Below are 24,764 nucleotides of genomic sequence, written 5' to 3'. Positions count from 1 at the left end.
TGCAGCTCTTAATTGTTCAGTAAACTTTTCTGGATTAGAAGGTGTATTTCAAATTGACATGAAGCTGTTTTACTGATGTAAAGTAACGTGTATTTCACATATGGAACAATTGGGGTAATAGCAATAGAAGAGTCTCTTATATACGAATTAAGAAGATGTAGTAGCAGTGTTTTGATTTCTACTCAAGTTAACATAGTTACATGGTATTATGAATACATAGGTGGGAGAGAGCAGAGGCACCTTAAAAGCAAAATTTTTATAAGCATGGGGTGTAATAACTGAGGCAGCATAAGTCCTGTGCATAAATATTATGAGGATGAAGAACAGAAAATATTAAAAAGAATTGTCAAAATAACATTGAGTCCAAGTCAGGCCTTCTGTTAAAACTTTTCCAGGATTGGAAATGTTTGACTTTTTTCTTGTTAAATTTTTTGGTTATTAATACTTCTGCATTTTCATGTTCTACAAAGGATAGCCACATTGCACACCACGCCACTTCTGTCCCGTTGTTTGGACGCCAAATGCATGGAACTGTCTTCTAAGAGACATTGCTTTTTATGGGCTTCACAATCTGGAATGCCAAAATCCCTTTTGGTTTGAATCTATTCTCAGCTTTTTGGATTTCATCCTTCACTCTTCTGTGGAGGCAGCGTGATTCCTATCATACCATTGTTGATTACATAAAATATTCCTTGAATCCAACACATTGCATTAAAATCTGATGTCTGGGTCCTGTCTGATTCTGAACACACGAGCTGTTAGATTGCGTGTTCAGTGATCTTCAACTCGGGCCAAGTTCAGACAGACTTGACTGGAGAATTGGTGAGGGGTAAAAATCATACAAGTCTCTGCTGTGATTAATGGAGTTGCGCAGTGAGGACAAATATGTACAAATACTTACTCAGGATAGTAGGGCCTCAGTTCAGTCGTAATTGGCAGACTTTTTAGTTTAACTTTCAAGAAACATTGGTTTTAATCGACCTTCACATGAGTAATTCAAAGATACAACGTTATGTTTTTCGTAAAGAAAATTTCAAACTGTGGAATCTACCATCATATATGAAGTTAGTAATGTTACTATATCATGAGTGATTAAACTCAAATCTGCAGGCAACAAAAAATAATGCTGTGTGTCTTCCTCGCCAAATTAACACGGAACAAATGTGAAGTTGTGTACATTTACAATAAATTCTGTGCTAATTAGCCTTGGAGAAATACTACATATAAGAAAGGAGTGGGCATATAATTTCAAACACATTTGAGAGGCTTTGTAGTCTGCTTGCAAATAGAAGAAAAAAAAAGTCAAAATTTGACAAAACCATTATTTGTTATGATTTATTCAGTCAGCTCTAGTCTTAAACCTGGGAGTTATTGGCAGCTTCAGCTAAGATTCCTGCTGAGTATTTCTACTTATAATGACTGCATGCAACATGTATCTCAATACTATTTCTTGGCATAATATCATAAATATCTATTTTAATTCTTGTCTCTAAATATGTATCTAGGTTTTTTTTTTTTTTTTCCTTGCAAAAATATCTCTAGATGCAGGACAATATCCTGCTCCCTTTACTTAGGAGACTACTCCACTTGAGTTCAACAGGAGGGTTATTCTCCTTGGGCAGAAAACCCCCTGCCAGAAAGCCCGTACATCACTGAAGTACTGGCTCAAGCAGAGAGTTAATGTCCATCTGTGCAGGGTAGAATTTCATCTGTTGTCAGGGAAGTGAGATCTGACCCATAGGCTGAAGGAATCCCATCTTTACTCACTTTTTTTCTAAAATCACATCTTTCCTCTACTCTTGGTTCGTTATCACTCAGGACTCAAGAGTTTATATGTTACATTTTCTTTTTGCTGTGTCTTATCAATAAAATGATAGAACATGCAATTTGTGTTCTAGAAGTAAATTCCATCTTTTTGTATTTTTGTATGTCTACAATCAGAACAGAAAGGTGAGATTTGGACTTCTCCTTTGTAGCCAGAATTCCACAGAATTTGTTACTGAAGTTGCAAGCCAACATATTGAAGTGTTGCATTTTGGTTACGGAAATTCGTCTTTACTGTTGGTATTTTAAAAGATAAAAGGTCAAATATGCTCAAAAGAAAATGCTACAGTTCCATCAAATTGAAATGTTTCAATGATTATTATTGATGATATCAACCATACCATTATGTCCTGAGAAATATTTTGATTTCACAGAATGAGCTTTTTCCATTAGAAAAATAGGAAACTGCACTATTTAAGTTAAATATCCTCCTCTTCCAGACTCCACAAGGGCAAAATTCCCATGGATTTTAAGCGACTGATTTTTCAAGTGGACAAAGTGCTGTCCCAGGCATCAAAAATTTTATTGGATTAGTTTTTTGTATTATTTGAAGTTGAGCAGGTTCATTTTAAATTTTTGAATTCCTGTTTGGTTAAGGTTGTCCTCTATGTGTTAAGTTATACTAAGAGAGTGCATACGCAGTGATGTTAAACTATTCCTGCACAGCAAACACATGTGTGTAAGTGTCTTTGCATTCTTCAGGACATTTGTGTGGGTTTAGAGCATGGTACAGTTCGCTTGCTAACAGTTTTCTCATAATTATTGAGAAGCTTCCTCACTTTGAGAGCTTTTAGAAGTTCTGTATATGTCACCAGTATGTTGTATTTTTATTGCAGGTAGAGCTATTATGGAGGGAGGGTTTGTGTGATTAGAGAGGGGCTTATGAGCTGTAATTCTTATTGATTTCTGTGGGGCATCATGGATATATTCCACAGCTCTGAAAATCAAATAGTAAATGTACACAATTGAATGACTGCACATTAGGAGGTAAAAATTAACACTCAGACACCTTTCAAATAGGAAGAGCTCTTTCTGGTTGAAAAATTACTTTCATTGACTTTTTTCCAAGTATTTTTTAAGTTTCGGTAGCTGTAGCAAGCTCATTATATTAATAGGGTAATCTGCAGAAGCAGTAAAATTATAAACTTGGGAGAACTCTCTTTTCAGTGACTGCTGGTAAAAGTTTGTGGGAAAGTACAAAATGAGACTGCTAAATATGAGAAGAGACTGATGCGAGTGACTGGGTTTGTGAATGAGCTGGGTGTGATTCAGCCTGGTTCTGCTGGACTTCTTGTGAATGGAATCGTGGCCAGTAGATTCAGAGTGTGCTACTGCTAAGTCATTTCCATTTATTAAGTACTTAGAAAAATCCTTTTTGTTGCCATCAGGGGGAGCTTTTGAGATCTTTCAAGAGTGAAAAAAAAAATTAAGGGAAAAAAAAAAGGGGGGGGGGGGGGGGGAAGAAACGTCCCAGCTCAGAAACAGAGATCTACAAACCAGCAAGCAGCCAGAATCTTACCTGTGGCTACAACTGAGCCAAGGAACCAGGAGAGCTGAATTCCTCAGACTGAGAAATTAGCAATATTGAGAGAGGATTTTTTGCCTCAATCCACCAATAAAATTAACAATTTTTTATTATTATTATTTCAAAAGAAAAAAAAAAGGCAGGAGACTTTGGAAGCACTCAGAAGCCAAATCCTGCTTTTTTGCTACAGCTTCTGGAAGACAAATGCTCTTCAAAAAGCTTCTCTCCTTGTAGCTCCTGATGATTCGATGGGGACCTTTGATGCAACATTTGGATTAGCTGCACACAACTGCACTGAGGGGGACCACAAAAGGGGGAGCCTGGCTGATTGCATAACTTTAAAAAAAATAAGAGGAAAAGAAAGAATTGGAAAAAGAAAGAGTGAAAAAGAGAGAAAGAAAGCAAGCAATTAAAACAATATCTGAGACTCAAGTTTCAAGACTCTTTATGTGCTGCAGAGGAGCATAAGGTTTACCAGCAAAGTGCAACGGGGAGTCTGAGAGGAGAAATAGCTTTCTCTTTTGCCAAGAAAAAAATAGGAATGTGTGTTTTGGACTGGACTGAGAAGGAAAGCTGGGGAGATTGCAAAAAGGGGTGCAGGATTTTATCACAGTGATCCATTCATGCTAATTGTCTTTTAATAAATAGATAAGGAGAAAAGTGGAAGGAGGAAAAAAGGAAGAGAAGGAAAGAAGGGGGAAAAAGAAAACAGCAAAAGTGTTTGAACCTCTGGAGCTATCTGCTCCTTCAAGCTGATTGATTAGTCATGATCCCTGCAGTTTTAATGGGAATCATTCAATTGGGAAGGTGGAGCACCCTAGAGTAGATTAGCATATTCTTGTTTACTCATCTTCTGAGGGGCTTTTTCTCTTTTCTTTCATTTTGTGGAGAAGAAGGGAGGGGGGAGGTTGGGGGGAAGGAGGGGGTTGTGGCTTATGTTATAAAGGAGGCCAAAAAAATAAATAGATTAGAGCATCTTTTGGGGGGAGGGAAATCAGTGGGTCTGAGTCTTGGAGAAAGCTGAGGGGGGGTGTTTTGTTTTTTTTGTTTTGTTTTGTGTGTGTGCTTTTTTTTTTTTTTAAGAAAAAAAAAATAAAAGGAAGAAAATCCAGCAGAGAAAAGAAGAGAGAGGAATTCCAGCTGTGGAGGAATAGAGGAGAAGAAGACAGATAGAGGAGGAAGAGCAGAGAAATACATTTCAACCAAGAAGGAGTTTTGATTTATTTTATTTTTATTTGTTTCAAGGGGGGAAAAAAAAGATCTATAAGCAGGAAAAAGAAAGAAAGAAAAAAGAAAAAAAGAAAAGAAAAAGCAACTGAGAAGGGTTATAAAAAGAGCAAATACCAAGAAGGGTGAACAAGAGAAGAAAGTCAAGGCAAGGAGGAGCCCAAAGCTGGCAGATCGGGAGGATTTGCAGGGGAGAAGGGGGGGGAAGATTGGAAATGCAGCTCTGGAGTTTGCTGCTGCCTCTCGCGCTTCTCTGTACAGCCCTAGCCAGTGGACCCGAATGTGGGATGGACGAGCGCTCCCGCAGGGCAAGAAGGGACACCAGGCACAGCCGCCAGCTCCGCGCCGCTGCCCCGGGCACCTGTGCCACCAGGTTAGCCCGAGGAAGGCGCTCCACTGCCGCTCGGGAGCCCGGGCATGTCCCCCGCAGGAGGCAACAGCGGGAGGCACAGCACCAAGAGGAGTCCCTCGCCCCAAGCAGGGCGCTCTATTTCACTGGACAAGGTGATCAGCTGCGGCTGAAAGCAGATATTGAGCTGCCCAGAGATGCCTTCACTTTGCAAGTGTGGCTGAAAGCTGAGGGAGGACAGAGATCTCCGGCTGTCATTGCAGGTAGGTGCTTCGCTGTAGCCGTAGCATCCCTTTAACGCCTCGGGTGCCGGCAGAGCAGCCTGCTGTAGGCGTGTGTGTGTATAGTGTATGTTTATGTATATGTAAATATACGTGTGTATGGTGCAGCACGCGTAAGTGCACGGCTGCGTGTGTAAACACATGCGAGGGCATTAATTATGGGTATATTTGGTGAAATAGCAGAGCTTGGCAAGCTGTCTGAAAGCGAATGCTCAAAGAAAAAGTTACATAAAGTTTTGCATAGGGAAATGGCAGTATCCTAGGTAGTTTCAGTATTTCTGTTTGCATGGATTAAGATGCAAGTGAGAAAGGGAGTTCTTACGGTAGGTTTTTAACTAATCCTCAGATTGGAAAACTGTAAGTACAGCATTTAAAAGTAGCTTGTGTGCATGTCTGACATGTAAAGAAACCTGTCTAGTGTGTGGCTGCAAAGAAATACATGTGTAAGGTCCCTATATGATTTCCCTCATTTTATTAGCTCTTCAGTGTATTTCACTGTTACCTTTTTAGATGCTATGTGAGCGTGTGGTTTCCAAAAAGCTATAAAGGAACTTTTGGCTATTGTGAAACCTCAAATGAATCAAATGAGTTTAGAAAGTTCCCAACCCCTTGACACTCAGCTAGACACTGACTAGACTGCAGCTAGAGGATGTGTTGAGTATTTTTGTCTCCTCTTAGAAATGGCAAGTGTAGCACAAATGATTGTAAGGTCAAATAGCTCTATAAAATCATTTAGTACTAAAACCAGCTACCAGGCTAAACTGTCTGAGCTGAGCAATAATGAAGAATATTGCACTTTTCTTATTTAAATTTTATGAGCCCATTGTGAATTTGGGTCTTCCTTTCTCCCCCGTGTTCGCTCCCTCTCCCCCTCCCTCCCGCCGCCCTCCTCCCTCTCCCTGCTTTAGTGATAAAGTGCAGTGAAGTTGTCATGAAATCGGATACTTTTTGGAGGGTTACAAACCCTTATAAATGACGCCACATCCATCTTTGCTCTGAAGGAAGTCATAGAAAATGGAAATGCCCTTTAAAAAAGGAAAACAAATCAAAACGAGAAACGGATGGGAAGGGGGGGGGGAGGAAGACATGTTTTACAGTTCTTTTGGCAAGGAGATTCCCTGAAAGTACAAAGTTTCCATGTCCTAGGATGCCTTAAAGAGACAGGGAGGATTTCCCCTTTCCCTTAAACTGGAGTCGCTCCCTACGAGAATGCAGCAGATGCTTGTCCTGGTGGTACCGCACTGAGCAGCCGCGAGTGCTGCTCTCCTGCCCTCCCCTGCCACATCCCTGCCCTTTATTTTCTTACTCCTACCCCATCCTTGACCTTCAGGACTGTTGTCTCTGAGAAAGTTGCTTTGTCCTGAGGAAAACAAAACTCAGATGAACTTAGCAGGACGTTCCCTTGACTTGCCCCAGTCCCAGCTACTCTGCTCACTTCCACGGAGGCAGATGCGGTGTGTGTGGCTGTCGGGGTGGGTAGGAGATGCTGGGCATGCGTTGGTCTTCCTTTTGCCTATAGAAGGACAGATAGATGAGAATTTCATAGTAGAGTATTACTTGCATTATTTCCCCTCCCTTCTCATGCTCCACTCTTCTGTTTCCCAGTCTGAACTCAAGTAGCGGGTCTCAACTGCTTCTGCTTCAAGTTAGGAAACGCAGAGTTTGAGTTTGCATAGATCTTATCATTGAGCACATTTGGTCATTTATTTTTTTATATGTTTAATCCAGCACCTCAGACGCTGTGTCTGTCTTTTGTACAAATACCTGTTATTCACACAATAGGGAATCTAGACACATGTGCACAAAGATCATTTGTAGTAAAATGCTTTAATTGGATGGGGAGGTTGAGTTGTTGCTTCTATAAAACACTTGACCCATTTTAGGCAGGGAAATAACATTCCACTGTTAAAAATGAAAATAAATGCCCAGTTTAGCACCGTAAACGTTGTTGCTCAGCTCTGGAGGACTCTTTGATTTTATTTTATTTTTAAACTGCTCCCTTCCCGCCCCCCCCACACACACTCTTGAAGAGGAGCCAGGTTTGGCTCTGTGTGTAAACACCTGGAAGGGGTCCAAGAGAACTCACTTGGAGTATCCTCCACACACTGCAGCCTCCCAGGACCTGCAGCAAGCTTAGGGAGAGATTACGCTTCCCTCAATGAGGAAATCAAGGGTTCTGACTGCCAAAATACTTGGCTTTCTCATTTTCACTGTTTGGGGCTGTGACAGACTGAGGAGCCCTGCTCTGCCATTGAAGCTGCGTCTGTGGGACCCCACTGAAATCGAAAGCTCTTCTGTTGTTAAAATTCAGGGCAGTGACAGGGTCAAATTTGCTGACAGTGTGAGAAATGAGTTTATTCCCAACTTCCATCCCAGATGTGAGGTGGGAAATTGTGTGTTTGTAAGGTCTGGCAGGGGCTGGATTGACTGGAAAACTCCTCATTTGGGGTCCTTTCTGTATCTTCACCTACTTTCTACCATCCTGCCCTCTGCCTCTCCTGACTGCAGCTTTCCGTCCCTCCTTGCAGGCATCTAAGTATTAGTTGTGAGTGATTGGAGCCAAAAGCATTGCCTATAAGGGAAGACTGTCTTTAAAGACCTCGTGTAGAATCTGAGTAGTTACGAGCCTCTATGTTTGAGCCTTGTTTCAAAGGAACTCTTCTACTATTCTAGGCTACAGGAGTTTCTGTTTCTCTCTGGAGCCAACTCTCCTTACGTCACCCTTTGCTGCAGTATTCAATTTGTTTTCATAAATGGCTAATTTTACAGCGCTGTTAAGTGGGTTCGTCATTGCATTGGGCCATGCCCTGTCTCTGATGATAGGCAGTCCTTGGTGCCAGGTTCTGCCAATTTTCACACTGCTTGGCGCTGGTTTTGTTGCTGCCCTGCTTGACTTCACTGATATCTGTTCTGGCATTTGTCAGGGAAAGCTGTTGGGAAACAAGAAGTCTGACCCATTGATCTGTGTTATGCAAAAGCTCAGGAGCATTTTCGGATCTGAGCTCTACTTAATTTCTGCAGCTCCCGTGGTGTGACTCACACTGTGTGGGCAGCTCTCAGGCGGCGTGTACTTGGGTCACTCCCCGGGCCACGCAGTTCTTGGACAAACACTACCTACCACACAGCACAGTACATCCCTCTTGCACATACACACATGTACACGTGGTATTAATCATGCAAGTTTGCACACTTCCTAGGCTAGAGCCTTCAAATGCATCTCCAGCTGTGCAGGAAGGGGTTAAGGTCCAGACTGTAGTGGAGTTAGATAATACACACACCGTGCAAAATAAGACGCTTGAAAGCACCGTTGACCTTGCTTCTGTTGTAATCAAAGATATTTCAGTTCTACTGTGGAAACGCAATTCCAGCCTAAGAAACAGGATCCTTCCGAGTCCCTGTCAGTGTGTTTGCTCCTATAAGGCTCAGGAGCGGGATAGCTCATGTTTTCAGAGAAATGAGATGTTGACTCTTTGCTAGCTGAGAGGAGTGCGATGAATGATTGGCGGCGGGAGCGGAGTAGGAAGGCGTGCCTGCTCTGAGGAGTGAAAGTTATTTGTGTTTTGTTTTTGTTTTGTTTTTTCGCCTCCCGGATTCATTCTCCTCTCTCTATTCCTCCGGCTGCCAACAGAGAGCACGATCCCAACTTAATAAAGCTTCATATGTAAGGGAGTGCCTATGTTTTCCCAGCTTAGGTCCTTGGTGAACGTAAAACTGCAGCAGAATCCAAAGGGGAAGAAATGCCAAAATCAGCAGAGTGGAGCTCACTTAAAGCCACAGCCCTTGTATGTAACGGACTGAGAAATGTCTGTGTCAGGGGCCCAATAATTGGGCAATTATAAAGATATGTAAATGACACTACATAGGTCTGTTCACAGTGTTTGTGAACTTGCATTTAGTTTTGGTGTTCATTTAGTTTCCTTCTGTAGGTTTTGAGTCTAGTACTGAATTAATGCAGTTCAAGCAGAATCAGTGAGCTGGGTCATGTTCCAGGAAGCCAAGACTCTTAGCAGGTGTCCTGGAAACTTGAGGAACTCCTTAATATGGATTTTACACCAACATTTATTAGCATTAAAATAAGAGCTGGGTAGATAATGTGGTAGTTTCTCTTCTTTGGTAGCTTGTTATCTTTTAACTGTATGAAGTTTTTGGTTGGATCTTTAAGAAAATGAAAGACAGTAGAACAACTGAGTCAAATGTAGCAGTTTCTAGTTCTGTCAGTTTATTACAGGCTCATGTGTGCCCAGATACTGGGGTGATGGGCACGATGTAGAGAGGAGAGTAACTGCTGCACAGCTGTGAGTGGTGCAGTGGCCTGCATCTCTTCATGGCAACAACGACATGGCAAGAGATAGGGGTACAGACACCGGTACTGATGGTCTTTCGGGGTGCCTAGGCTCTGATATGCCTTCCTAAAGGTTGTAGGAGAGCACGGGAGCAATGGAGTTTGATTGTCCCTGCAGAAGGGTTCAGATCACCAGCCACTTGATAACTACGAATCTGGGTAAGTCATGACAAATAGGCCACTGCGCGGATAGGACACAGCCCATCACTTACTAAACATTCATATTGGAATGTCTCATTTTCCTCAGTCTGTAGGAGCTGGGGCAAGAGTCAGAAACTAGAATGAGGAAAAGAATTTTTCTTTCCTTGAGGCTTTCAGTTTCAATCTGTCTCATTCCTTTAAAAAGCTAGAGACTAGAGTCAGAACAACACAGCGAGGATAACTTTTTTTTTTTTTTTTAAGCACTTACATGTGGGCTGTTCTAATCAATAAAGTGGTAATAAAAGAGAAGGAAGTTAGACTTTTTATGTGTGAGGGATGGTAAATTTAGATTCCTAAATAACATATGGCTATTCTGCAGGCACTGTGATTTTTCACAGGCTGAGTTGGCCTCTCCAGGTTTCATTTAGGCCTGATTTATTTCAAGCTAGCCCATGTTTTAGTTAGAAAAGCCTGCAGGAAGCAGAAAGCAGGCTGAGGGGACCGTGTTGCAGAGAGACCTGGAACGGGGCTCTCCACAGGGATTCAGGGAAGATGTCTGGAGAAGCGGAGAGGGAAGGCCTAGGCAGCGGGGGCAAGGAGAAGCCCGTGGAGCCCTTGGTGCCCTGCGGATTTGCCAAGAGGCAGCTGCAGCTCCAAGGAGGCTTCTCGTTGGTGGGGGCCCTGCTTGGTCGTGGAGCGCTCCACACACCGGAGGGGACCCAACGCTGCCGGCGCGCAGAGCGATGGCCACTGCCAGCCCCTGCTGTGCACAGCTCCTGCCGCTGGTCACGGTCATAAGGAAGGGATTTGCTTAAATCCTCAATCCCTGAGGGCTCACTCAGCATCTCAGAGGTTGGGACCCTGACCCCAAGCCACTTCATGAAGGTAGGTGGCTGATCTTCCTCATTAATAACATGGCAAGTTGTTTCCCCTTTTGAAAGAAGGCACTTGATGTTTTTCCCACAGGCTTCTTGGGTTCGTTTGCCTTTGCTGAGGATGGGAGAGATCCTCTGCCAGGAACACTGAAAAACAAGGATCAGAACCCGCCAGTAGACGTGAACAGCAGGGCTCATTAGTTGTGTCTCTCCTTTCTTTTCTTCTCTCATGTCGCTGATAAGGTTTCCTGTCCTCAGGGACACAACAGTTGGAGTGAGAAGTGTTTCCTCCCAGAATAGCCTTTAGTGTTCAGCACTCTTTTTAGGTTAGTTGGACATGTGAGCTTGAATACCTTAGATGAAGGATTGGAAACTGGGTCTGTAGAGTCTAAAGAAGCGCCTTGGTCACTAGAGACCAACCTATTTTAAATGCAGGATGGGACCAAAGGGCCAAATCATGTGAGAACAGCAATTTGATTGCAAAATGCCTTAGAAAGGAGTTCAGGGGTCCTCCTCTGGCATAGCAAGGACAAAGGTGCCAAACTTGCAAGGCTTGACACAACCAATGTTCATGCTGAGAACTCTCTCTGAGGAGCTCTACGCTACAAATGCTGCAGGACCTGGTATTTAGGTGCTTTCAAGACCATTTGCTGAGCACTTTTCCCTTAGTTTTCCATTGTTCACGCTGGCCTGACCCAGAATAGAAAGCCAAGCTATAATGACTTCTTTTTTTCCAAAAGATATATTGAAAAAATAAATAAATAAATAAATAAACCCTTCAATAACTGGGATCAGCTGAAATGGTCTCATAATAGTTTTGCTTCCAGTTTTAGTCTTTGTTCAGCTCCTTGTTTCTTGTCTTTGATAGAAATTATAGGAGCAGACACAGAGAAGGGACCCCCTGGGTTGCCAGATTCAGTCCCCTGCAGTGAGAGGGATATAATATTAGATAATCAGTCCAAACATTCACAGAATATTCACTCTGCATGTTCTGATATAGCACAGGCCACAGAAACTTTCCCAGTACCTTATGATACGCTAAAGATCTTTAGCTGAGACTAAAAGTTGTTGCTATAATATAGGACAGGAGGGATGAGGGACAGACTGACAATATCTTAGATAATACCAAAAATGCAAGGTACTGCTTTAGAAAAGTGATAACTGTGAGAAAGAAAATATTTTCTAGTAAAAGATACTAGCTTTTTATTTTTTTATATATTTTTTAAATCAGGCATTTTGACAATTATGAAACTTATATTGAAGTTTTACTTAGAATATGTTCCAAGACTGATCCTTTCCCACATATAGTCTGTTTTGATTAATGTAATTTTTTTCCTGGGAAAAGTATTTGATCAAACATTTCCCATTCTTTTCTAATATTAGTCTGTGTACCAGTTTCTACATGTCATCCTAGTATGAATGAACATATTCACCTTGTTACATAGGTACATCTTATATTCTGAAAATGTATCAGAAAAATCATTTCCCTGCCTTAGGTTAGATGATACCTGGATGTGATTCTTTATTTCAGCTTTCTGTGGAAAATAAATGTTTTGTTGCTTTTCTGTGCTTGTCCCTAACCTTCTCTTCATTTTCTCTAATATGAGCATACATGCACATACACACAAGGTTTCCAAAGCATCTTTGATTTTTTTTTTCTCAGATCAATAGAGCATTTAAACTCCTGTGATCAAAGAAAGAAGCTTGTTTATTTTCCTACATATTCTGACAAAAGTGGAAGATCTTGTAAACCGCTTTGATTTAATATTAGTGCCTATCATAGTTTGGTCTCCCCAAAGCCACATGTAAAGTCAAAGTATTCTTACCATGTACGAGTAGAGCAAAATTCAAAAAGATGAGTTAAAAAGGGAATCGACATCTATCCCAGAACTTTGCATTCTGGTCTGTTTATTCATAGCAGTCATAAAGAACAATTTGATTAGTCAAGGACTGCTCCACAAACATAAGGTTGCCAGCACCTAAGTGTAGGTACAGTATGTATCATAGCAAAAATGTGAACAAACATAAACATGAGTCACATTTTCCCTTGGTGAGAAGGAGGATGGATTCATGGTGTTAGATTTACAGAGGGAGCATGTATATGATCCTAAACCTATTCAAGATCATGAAAAAATGCCATTGACCTTGGTAGAATCTGACTTGAGCTCTGATTTCTGAGAATTTTGAATCCATCATCTGCAGCTTACATCCTTCCATGGTCCTTGCACTAACATCCATTATTTTGCTGTCCTGTCTTGCTTTGGATATTGGAGCCAAGCAAGAAGAGAAAAAAATATGAAGGCTTAACGTCAGATAAATTGGCCTGGGGAAGGGGCTATGTTTATTTTAGTTGTTTCCACTACAATCCAAATCCCTCTTTGGCCTCCGTTTCTTTCAGACTCTTTTTTTCAGGGTTAAAATGAGTACTTATTCAAAACATGATCTCTGTTTTTCTATTTTGGTGGGTGATGTAAGTGTGCAACTTTCCTATTCAGTCCCTGCGCACTCTCTTATCATTATCATATTCTCGATATCCTTGATTCCCCCTTCTTTCTTGTCTTCTAGCTAGGCAGAATTGGTCTGTTTTCCTCCTCCCTAGCAAGCAAGTGCTGTGCTGTGGATAACCATGAGCTCTCCAAAGTTCTGTTCCTCTTCCAGTGCACAAGGGTAGCGTCCCCACCTCACGGATGAAGGGCAGCCCCTGGGTTGGCAGCTAAGACCTTCTGCCAACCTTTGTGCAAAATACTGCAGGAGCAGAGGGTAAGAAGTCTGTGTTTGCGTGCTTACTCGAGCATATGCTTATGTATATTTTCCAGGAATTATTGATATTGTTCTGTTTAATATCCATCCGAGTGGTACACAAACAAGGAGTGAGCAGTTGTTCTCGCTGATAGGGGAGTGAGGGTGAACTGAAACCACAAAGTGTCTGGAACTGGCCTGGTGAAACAGCTTCTAAGAGATATGATACCAGCTCATGGAAGGAAAATAATTGATGTGTTAGAGAAGAAAACCACTCTGTTCCTTGCTGATTAAGACCTGGGGTCTGTAGGTTTTCCTTGAGTCTTCCTTTTGAGTGATATTGAGGGTTGTTTTATCTCTTCTCCTTCCTCATTTCTGCTGTGTTTTTTCTTCTTTTCCTTATCTAATTTATTGTCTCTTTATTTGCTTTAAATCACTTTCCCATATGGATTTCTCTCCTCTGACCCATCTTCCCCTCCCTCATCTGATTCCCAGGAGTCTTCTGTCGTCATGGAATTGGGAGAAGAGGCCTGTACTAGACACCGTGCATAAACTGCAGGCTTATAAGGAGAAGAAAAGGTTTTTTCTCCTTATTTTCTTCATTGCCTATTCTCTGTTGTTAGTTTTGGAAACATGTTCACAAATATCAGTCCATTGGATTGAGGAAGGAATTCTTATCTTTGTTTTATTTAAGACAGCAAGGGAAAGAGATGGAAAGGAAAGGCCATTCACTATTACTGGCTTGTTGTAATGTTGAATGTTGATTGTTTTGCTCCTGTTCTAATGCATTCTGCTGTTGCGATTTTCCTTTATTATTGCAGTAAGGTTGTGCTTTGTGGCCCTGAGCGCTATCTCAAAGAAACCTTCAAATGGTGGTGATGAGTTTCTACGGTATATGAAATCATTGTCCTTTAAAACGGGAATCCGAGGAATAGAGGGATACTGCAATAAGTCAGAGGTGTGGCAGCATGTTGATGGTAGAAATGGAAGTAGAGCCCAACAAACTCAGTGTTTTGTTAAACTCTTTATAGTAGTGATGGCAGCTTCTCCTCATCCTGGGTTGTTCTCCATTGGAAGTCAATGCACTCTCAATCCTGTAGCATTTTTCTTGTAGCTGTTCATGGCTCTTTGATGGGTTACTACGGTACATGGCACTGAACAAATAGTGGTGGTTATGGGATCTTCTACGGGGCCTCATGCTCTAGCAACATGGAGGACAGGTGACAGAAGGAGATATGTTGGCGTTTGAGACATGAGCTGTTTGGAAATGGTCTTGAATTAACACCTTTGACACAACCACACTGATTATGTTTGAATAATCACCAATTATTTCTGAAAATTGAATGTATATGGCCTTGTGTATGGGAGAGAAAAGCAAATCTTAGCCAGGACTCCCAATCTCTATGATTTAAATTGGAATATTTTGATGGTTTTGGTAATTAATATTACCATAAATTAATATATTCCCTTGCAAAAACAGCTTGTAAAACATGTAGACTGTAACTGCTATACATCTTGAAGTGCTGAAAATCTGGCTGCAGATAGCTCAGGGTGTTAATTAAGGGCTGAAACAACTAGTTCACCACATAGATGTGGATCAGGTGAGTGGCTGCAGAGGGGGCTTTGCATATCAGTGCCCAAATAACAACTGACTGTTTTGGGAAACGTTCATCATCTGGTGCATGTGCTCACAGTTAAACAACTGCTGTTTCTGTTGATAGCATCAACAGGGAAGCTCTGCATCATATGATCCGCACAAATTGTATTTTGTTCTGAGGTCAGCAGCATCTGTACTTGAAAAGACTGAGGTTGCTAGCGTTGAACTCTGGAGCTTGCATTACTACAGTCTTACCTTGCATCTGTCTGGTGGAAGAACAGAGCAGCCTTCTCTCTGAGGTCAAAACTGCATCTTTCACCAGCGATAATTTAATGGGAATTATTTCCAGTGTAAACTCGGCAAGAATTGAAAGCCTCCTGCGCTGGAGCTCATGAATGGAGATGTTCAGGGAGAAAAAGAGTACTGGGAGAGAAAGCAAATGTTAGCTAAACGTATTACGCACAGGATTTTGAAACATGTACTTGGCAGAGGGAAGGGTAAGCAGTACAAGCCAGATTCTGTTGTCGAGCTCACCAGTGTAAATCTAGAGTAACTCCTTTGGACAGGAATTGAGGGGAGGCTGCTGCAGACGGATGGACATGCAGGAGAATTTGGGGCCAAGAGAGAGTGCAGGCAATGGGGAAAATGAACAAGCCGACAAGTGGATGTCATGGAGAACAACCTGCAACCTCTGCTGCTGCTGTAGATGGTTTAATTTTGGTTTGTAATGTTATGGTGATGCAGTGGGAAAAGTTTGTACAGTGGGGGGTTGTTTTTACTTCTTGGAGCATTTTTTGTATATACCTATCATATTCCCCGTAGCTTGTAAAATTAGTCCATATACCGTTTTCACAGTGAGCTCTTTGTGTTTCGAGCAACAAACACTTTTAAACTCTGCTCTCTGGTCTCGTGGGCCTAAACTCATTTACCCCCTCCTGTACTGTCCCATGTCCAGGAATAATATCCCCTCATCTGTTTATAAACAACCCCCTTCTGAGGAAGTTCAGAGGAAAAAAAGCCAGTTAATGAAAATCAACCATACGGTCAGGGCCAGCCGGGTTGCTGGATGTTTTCTACTACGCATATGCATCTGCTTGTAGAATTTCTCTAATGATTATGTCTATGTCGTTTTTTTCTTTTTTTTCTCTCCATCATGGCAAACATAGAAAAAAGAGAGAGTCAAGTTCTGGAGTCACTTCATTTTAAAATAATGATCAGCCTGGACTCTGTTCAGGAACACAGGCAAGGAAACCAACTTGAATTAACCTGCAGAAGTTCTTGCTCATAAGTCCACTGATTTTGTTTTTTCTTAAAAAATAGTAATATATCTAGATCTAGGCTCCTGACAAACTATTTGTTGCTCTTCAGTTGTGCAAAGACTGTAAAAGTGTAGAAGGATTGAAATAACTCAAAGGATGATATTCCCGCTTGATGGAACTCCTGTTGGAGCAAAAGTCTGATGTGTCTGGTCTTGCACCTTTCCTTCACAGAGCTGCCAGTGCAAGGATGCAGGGGTGAGCAGGAACCTGGGAAGCAGACCCATAGCTCTGGGCTCTGCAGTCAGCATGAGCTCTGGGGCCCGGGGCAGACAGGCATCTAATGGTGCTCTCAGCTAGAAAACGTGAAATACCTCAACTTGCCCCAGGTAGCGCCTAAACCTCCCCCGATGCAGAGGGGACCCAGGCGAAAGCCCCTTTTCTTGTGACTTCTGGCTTGTGCCTTAGGTACTTCACCTTGGTGATCTCAAGCAGGAACTGGGATATTTGTTTCCATGGTGTCTGTCAGGCTATACCCTCCATGGCAATTCTGGATGGCACATTGCAGGCAGCATTCCTACTCCATACTCCCAGGGTTGAGCAATTGCTAATTTTTGTGATATCATGAGCAAGGACACTATGAAAGCGAGTTAGTAATGTACATGGATGGCACCTTGGATGTCTGTAATGACTTGAAGTAACTTCAGCATTAGAGCTGCTGAAATGACATTCCAGTCGGGATTTGGAAATGGACTGATTTTGTTCTTTATTGGAGATCTGATGGAAAATATATAAACATTTGGCAAGAGAAGCAATCTCCAGGGTAGACATTATAGACATTTGGAGTAGAGGTGTTCTCACCAGTTCAATAGATATGAAAGTTCCGGAACTTTTTAGTTCTAAGAGTTTTGAAACATTAGGTGTATTGCAAAATGTTTCAAGTGCTGACAGAATCTCTGTGCCTTCAAATGTGATGGTTTAAAATAGTCTTATCTTTTGCTTGTTGTTGAAAGAGCGGTTTCTTTTATTGTACAAATATTTTCTGGCATGTAATTAATAGCCTTATCTGGAAGACTGTTCGAGTGTGGTCTCTCTACGTCACACCCCAACAAGGGGAAGACAGGGTTGATATTTCAGAACTCAGAATTCTGTATTGCAGCATGGGCAAAGTTTATCAGTTGTTGCACCATCTCTGTGCCCTTGAATAGATTAAAAAAAGTAAAAGGGAGGAAGGAAAAAGTAATAGATCTGATTTATACTGGTGAGCTTCCTCCAAGAATTCCAGGCCTAGTTATCAACAGCTTCACCTAGGAGAAAGCTGAGCATATCATTGTTGCCCTTTGAAGAGCTCTGGATTAATGAATTGCAAAGTACCAATGTATCTTCTACATGTCTTTGAGCTAGGAAAGAATGGAATTCCCCACAGTCCTCTTGCTAGAGATGGTTTAATCAAATTGTCTGTTTACATTCTGTGCCTCACTAGAGGCAATGCTCAGACTGGGCTGGTCTTCAGCTGTACACCATATATTACGGTTTTTCTTTATTTTATTTTAAACATCAGCATACCACCAGCTTTCCTGGGAGATAGCTGGATCCAAACACCTGCAGGCTCTGTGGAGCAGGCCAGAGAGGAATGTGGGAAGCAGCAGCAGCTGTATCTCGCAGAGGCAATGTGCTGCTGCCAGGGCCTGGGTCTCTTCCCCGACCTGGCTTCCGTGGGGTTGGGATCTCGGTAGGGAAGGGCGACCGGGGCACCTGCACTTGTGGAGATCAGACACCTCCCAGGAGCTGCAAGAAGCTGAGCACTGGACACACTCTTTCCTCTGCCTCGAGCACTGACAGCAGAGCAGGAAAAACAAGGACCTTTCTGTCCCTGACTGTGTGTTTTTTTGTCACATTGAGATAGCCAAACTGTGGTTTGGCAAACCTTCCTTCTAACAGTTTCTGTGCTCTGAGCCTTAAGAAAGCAATAAGTGAAATGGGGGGCTATGTTTCTGATAAGAGAGAGGGAAGAGATGAGGATCCTTCTTCCCACCATTCAACATCTTTCACCTTCCTCCCTCAGTCTGACCGTCTCTTCTGCCTATATCAAGAAATCAGCACGTAGTTGCACAACTGTATGTCTGAAGTGGGCTGTAAACTTGGAGTTAGGATCTGAATTTGTTTTCAGATATATTAAAAGAAAATATTTTGGTGTCCTCTGGAAGTGATGTATTTCCTCTCCCCATGCACGGGAACTTCAGTGCATCATTGAGGAGGATGAACGTAAGTAGGCAATGTGGACAACATTCTTGCAAACCCGAGCCATGCAAGCAGCTGTTCGGCAGGGATGTTATTTATTGAGAGCTGTCAATGTGTTCAACACATGGCGTCCTTTGCACTGACAGGCTCCCTGGCTGCCTTCTGAGGTTGCTCTAATACTTGTCAAACCCTGGTGACAGAGCAGGCTTGAAGAAGCACCCAGTTTCATGGGAAAGTTATTAGAAGGGCATTACAACAAGGCGTTTTGTAAGAAAAGGGAGGAAAAAAAGAGTGTCTGACAGAGAGAAAACAGAGGCCATTACAGAGGGTATAGGTTCCTTTTTGCTGGTGGTTTCAGGAAGAGAACAGAGCAATAAATTGTTCTCTGCAATAAATTAGACACTTTTGAGAGAAAAAGAGTGTTTGTTTGGGCAGTGATGAAGCTGCTTTGTGAGAGAAAGGCAGGCTGCTGCTTTTGCTAATGCAACTCCTCTTCTGTGGCAGAGTGGTGGGAGGTGCACAGGTTGCTCAAGGGTACTTTGCAACTGCTCTTAGGTGCCTTCGATGCCCTGTCCCTTCTGTCTGTGAAGATGGGATGATGGCTCTTAGCAGCCCTCAGAGAGCTAGTGTGTGTTAGCATGAGGTAATAACAGCAGTATGTAATAACAGCTCGGATCAGGTGTAGTGCTGTAAATGGCAAATGCCCCTCTGTTACACCAAAAGAAAGACGTGTGTAGCCAAAAAGTCCCATTTGCCAGGGTCGTGGTAGGTCCCTGCATTGCTGTGCTGCTTTGGAGAGATAACACGGGTTATGGAATGCCTAAGAGGAAAGGAGGCAGATCTTGCCAATCTCCTGCTTATCTCTCTCTCCCATCTCTTTTCTCCTGACTTGTGGAAGCTCGTATTCATTTGTATCACAGGTATTTATTTTCCCATGCTGAAAAACAAGAGCGGTTGCTTGAACAGTATGACTCTGGCCACATTCCCTCTTATTCAGCACAATGCAATCTTGGCTCTTTACTAGTTAATATTTTCTGTCAACAACCTGCAAGAAAACATAAAATCAGTGCTGATAAAATTTGCAGATGTTGCAGAGTTCAGGGAGTGGTAAACAATGACCAAAACAGGACTCTCATTTGGGTGTTTTCATAAATTGAGAACATGCAAACAGTATGCATTAGAGTAAAGCCAAATGTGAAGTCATCCATACAGAAAGACGGGAGGTGGGTCCTGCTTGAAGGATGGGTGGTGGGGGAAGGGTCCTTCACCTGGAAGCTGAACGTGGAGGAGTGACCCTGCCTTAGGATAGATAAATGTGAACTGCTAATGTGATGCTCTGGCCAAAGGTTGAGAGTCATCCTTGGCTATGTAAACAAGGAAGTATCAAACAGTGATGGGGAGGTTATGTTACCCTTGTATTGACACTGGGGTGACTGCTGCTGAAGTACTTTGTCCTGTTCTAATTTTCACAGTTTAAAAATCATGTCCTACAAGCGAGGATTTAGCGAAGAAAAGAAAAAAGAATAATTATGAGATTTATAACAAGTTTTAAAGTAATCAGTTCAAGAGGATTAAGAGGTGACTTCTCTGTCATGATTTTTAAGTACACGTTTGGGGAATATTAATCTGATAATTGGAAGGTAGAAATGTAATAGAAGAGGATATAAGTAAATACAGTGGATACACATGACAGTTAAGTAACTTCAGAACAGAAAGGAGACTTTTTTTTTTTTTTAGACATGACAGTTTCATTGAAAAACTTTCCAAGTATAGTGGTGGAATGTCCCTCACCAGCAGCTTTTAGATGATATTAAATCATTATTCAGTGTTTTTCTAAATTACAACTTCTTGTTCAAAGAGGAATTAATTCAGTCCTCACCATATTGTATCTGAGTACTTGTAAGTCACTTGGGGACTTTTCAACTACTACTGCAAAATATAGTTGAATCCAAGCAGTAAAGTACAGATAGCACTAGGATACTGACTTCAAATCCTTTGATTTTTCAGTGTTTCTTTGGATTCTTCCTAACACTGGTAGGATATTTATAATCAGTGTAACATTTCTAGATCTTTGATGGGACTCCTGGGTATCAGTTTGGTTGCCTGGCTCAGAGTCTCGTATGATGCTGCTGATCTTTTTTAGAAGGCTTTCTCACCATTACCCCAAAGGTTTTCCTCAGCAGTGGCTCTGCTTTCCCCTTTCACTGCCAAGACTACTGTGCTTGTCTGAAGAGCAAGATCAAAATCTCTTCTCATTGAAGACAATAGAATTTTGCTGTTGATTTCAGTGAGGCCAAGAATTTGCCTCCAGAATATGATCTTCAGGGAGCAGATGTAGAGGTCCTGCCAGAAGCTGGACATTGACAATGTCAGGACATCCATTAAAACAAAGAAGCAAATGAGGAAGCAGATGATAAGCTTGGGGTGACTTCTGCTTGTCAGCTCTTTGCTGTGTGATCTCCCCCTGGGCAGAACAGCAGCCCAGAAGGGTAGGGAGACTGCATGCTGAAGTAACCTATTCCTGAGACACTGGCCAAGTTGTAAACGGAGAGTAGAGCAAAGATCCAGTGACAGTAATTAGTGTTTGAGATAGATAGGATTTCATATCATCTGAGCCATCTCCAGCTGAGGACCTTTCTTGAAAATTCAAACTTATGCCAAGGGCTCAAAACCTACTATTCTGCTCCCTCAACTCCATGTGCCTTTGTATACATATGCATCGGTATAGAGAAAGTAGTAAATGTACAGACTACTTTGTTAATCTTCATTTCTTTGGTTCCAGATTTAACCAAAAGCGGAAGGGCTGAAATAACATAAGAAAGGTTGAACATATGATATTTCCTGCTGCTCAGCTAAACACATGTGTTGCCAAAAATGTTCCAAGGTAGCTTGTTTCTTTTACATTTTACATTTTTCTCCCAGTTCTGCAGACTTGAGAAGGTCAATTACTTTTGAGAAGCATTTGACTTTGGCAACGCTTACGGAAAGCAAACTAGAATTATGACCTTTTGGAGGTTTGCCCATCACTGTCCCATCTTGTCCTTTAATAACTAAAGGCTGAATTTTCAGCTACAGCTTTTGGTTTAGCAGGTGTGGTTTTGTTTCTGTATGTTTCTAATCCATTGCATGGACCTGTATTAGAATTTTCTTTCAGATGTCTATTTATTTGTGCTTGCAAATCAAGCTCAGGTATTTCCAGGGGGAAAAATCATACCCAAACAAATGAAATTGGATTCAAACTGAGCAGAAAAATGGAGCTCTAAAATTATATCCTTAAGTAAGTATGTGGTGATTACAGCCTATCAGGAATGCATACTATAGTAGTTATATCATCTTAGAGAGGCAGGTTTTTTCAGCAGGATGTTTCCTAGAAAGCAGAAATATCTCTGTGGTTTGTGTATGGGTTTGGAACTTGTATGCGAGTATGGAGTGGGGAATTTGAGGCATGAAATAGTCATGATTAGAGAAGGCCGGGATCCCTTTCAAAAGTGACAGCAGGAAAACAGGCACATCAACTCTGTTCTGTCTGCTGTTATTGCATGCTCTTCTGTGTATTGAATTTAAGCAGCTTCTTTTAAAGTTGCTATATTTCTCAGTTGCTTCTATTATTATAGAAAAGATACAGTCTTATGGGAAAGCCAGATGCAATAAGATATTTGAGTCTGGATAAGATCTAAGCTTATTTTTGCAATAAGATATTTAATTCTCGCAGAGGCCGAGACCTTCAATGGTAAAAATCAGTGTAAATGCCCTGGGACTACTCAGTTTTTCACTCACAAAGTACCTACCCAAGAATGTTCTCAAATCCAGATAAATAGCCACAACTGTTTCATGCGGAAATGCCCCTCAATTACAAAGACAAATCTAAGCGATCATGATGTGATTTTTACAGTCTCCTCGCAGGGTGCCCTGGTTTGCATTCATGGAATTTTTTGTTTTTGTTTTGTTTTTGTAATAATGTGGATGTTGGCCATCTGTCTGATCCTGGAAAGGTTGTAAGGTTCTCCCCCCTCTCCAGGTTCTCTTTCCGCTCCCTCACTGATCATTACGTTTGGTTTAGGTGCCATTAGGTTTCCTTCTTTGTTCTCTGGCCCCAGCCTCCCCCTCGAGCGCACACACGTTGTGCAATGGTGTCAAAGCTCTCGTCTCTGCAGCTGGGAGCAGTAACTGCTCAGCTGGTTCCAGGGCAGCCCTAAAGCTGCCGCAAAGGTCAGTGACAAGGGAATTCGAAAAGCAAAACAGGTTGTGTTGTCGTCGTTCCCCCCATCCCCTTTTAGGCCTCAATACGTATTGTGATTAGCACCGCAGCCAACCTTGTGCATCGACCTCCACTCCTCACTGCTCTGCATTTCTGGCCATCCAGAGGGTTCCAGAGGACAGGACATGGGGCGTTTTTCCAGCGCAGCTACAGCCATGGCTACTGCCAGAGCTGATTTACTTTCAGTGCTCCTCAGGCACAAAGCACATTGTAAAAGGAAATGCCATATTGAACTCCCAGAGAGCTGATGGGTATTGCACAGGGTCATCTGATGGCACAGATGTGCCCCTAATAATCCTTCCAGGAGAACATTTCCTCCTGGGATTCTGTGGCCATCTGATCTGCTCTGAGGTACACTGACCTATCTCGACCCAGTTTATGATCAGTTCTCTCTTCTGTTTTCTATAAGGAGTCCAGGAATACCACTTTATTATTTAGATTGTCTGGAAGTTGTGATACTTACGTGTTTGCCCCTTCCAAAGATACTCTGTGTTTGCTCTCAAGCATTAACTATTAGAAACTATTAGAAAGGAAAGTCACTCCTTAGCTAGCATGCACAAGGATAAATAATTTCTAGGTTGAGCTTTGATAGTTAATTAATATCTCCCTAAAAGTGCAGGGAAGTGGAAACAAAGGTAACCTGTGTTCCACCATGCATATGCCTCTATTCCTGGGTGCATTTGTCTGTGCATCAAGCATCCCTTCTGCTATCACACCTTTGTATTTATGTCCCTGCTTGTAAGCACGCGAGGACTTCCTGTTGTGTGCTGATTGCTTTCATATGTGCCCCTTGATATGTATTCATGTGCTTTGCAGCATTCGCTTTTAAAGTAAGAAGGGTGTTCCTGCTGTAAAGGTGAATACACTGAGTGGGCTACAATAGAAAGGTTAATTTGTAACCTGTTTCTGCAGATCAGTGGGCAGAGATAAGATTTGAAGCTGAGAGGTACTAAAGTCCCTTTTAGCCAAACCAACAAACTTACTGAAGCCTCTTCATTCCCACTGTTTTAAAGGATACCCTTGAAGGATAAATGGGCTTTCGTAAACACCAAACTCGGCTTTATTATCAGTGGGTCACACTAGAATGTCGATAACTGGCAGTCCCCAATGTGAATTCTTGTGCAAAGAAAACTTGATGAAAATGCTCCCATATTGACAATGTACATCACTTATTCTGTAAAGGAGCATTCTGTTGAATGCAAAATTTATCTTAGAAGTATCTTAAGCAGTAGCCAAATTAAGACAGCCTATACTATCTTAATACAGTCTCCATGTGTGCGTACATTATGATCATCCCTAAAAGTGTAGAAACATCCTGGCTTTCCACATTTCAGCCAAAAATACTGTGTTGTGCTTGAGAACAAAGTAGGAGAAATGAATTGTTTTGCAGATATACAGAAAGCCCTTACCCTTGTTCTCTGGAATGTTCCTGTGTTCCCAGACTTTATAGCAGGGGCTTCAAGTTTGACCCTTGCTACAGATGCGCTTTTTGCTGTCTATGTAAAAGCCTCTCCAAACCTGGGTATTAGATCATAAACAGCCGCAGTTTGCTAAGCAAGTACCAGTTTCCACTGGTTCTGCAGCTTTATTGTGTAAGGCTCAGGGAGATCCAGATAAGGAGGAAACCTTCCCACTAATACTTGTTTACGCTGATCCTGTATACAAAGGAGCCCTTGCAAAAGCGCTCGGGAGATGACCGCACTGCAGCCCTGCAAGGACTAAAGCCGACACTTTTGTGCCATCTGATTACACAGTGTTGTGTGTTCACTTGCTGCTTAAAATCCCTCACAATCTAATAATTTCTCATGAACTCCACCCTAGCAGATCTGTTTGCAGTAGACTTCTATATGCTGTTAGCAGGGGTGTTCATACAATAGGCTCAGCGAAGTGCTACTAATATGATTGTCCATGCCAGTGGCTGCTCTGTTGCAGCCTACGTTATTTTGTTGTCTGAAAGGAAGGATTTATGTAATGTTCATAACTAAACAGCCACTGCAAATTCATGTTTTGTTATTTTGCCTATTCTCAGCTCTCTGTTTGGACGCTTCACGGTGTCTCCTTGAGCACATGTGTTAATGGGAATCTGAGAAACTGTATAGAATATAAATT

The 24,764-nt window shown here is 42.0% G+C and overlaps 1 protein-coding gene and 1 long non-coding RNA gene across 2 annotated transcripts in view; both read left to right on the top strand.

Moving 5' to 3' along the window:
• The first annotated feature begins 3,990 nt into the window (after positions 1-3,990).
• Positions 3,991-24,764, top strand: part of PAPPA (pappalysin 1) — a 177,856-nt gene continuing 157,082 nt past the window's right edge. The window contains exon 1 of the mRNA XM_010212768.2: positions 3,991-5,188. Coding sequence (XP_010211070.1) covers positions 4,792-5,188 — 397 coding nt within the window. The 5' untranslated portion in view covers positions 3,991-4,791. The remainder of the gene's footprint in view (positions 5,189-24,764) is intronic.
• On the top strand, positions 17,179-17,380 carry LOC148594088 (uncharacterized). Its single transcript, XR_015913570.1, has 2 exons — positions 17,179-17,238; positions 17,280-17,380. It is a non-coding gene; the product is annotated as an uncharacterized LOC148594088 (long non-coding RNA).

Source organism: Tinamus guttatus, unplaced genomic scaffold (assembly GCF_059628265.1).
Source record: "Tinamus guttatus ecotype Peru unplaced genomic scaffold, ASM5962826v1 Tinamus_guttatus_pri_ptg000297l, whole genome shotgun sequence".
NCBI lineage: Eukaryota > Metazoa > Chordata > Aves > Tinamiformes > Tinamidae > Tinamus > Tinamus guttatus.
Note: the sequence above shows the minus strand (reverse complement) of the source record. Positions and strands in the feature narration are given on the sequence as shown.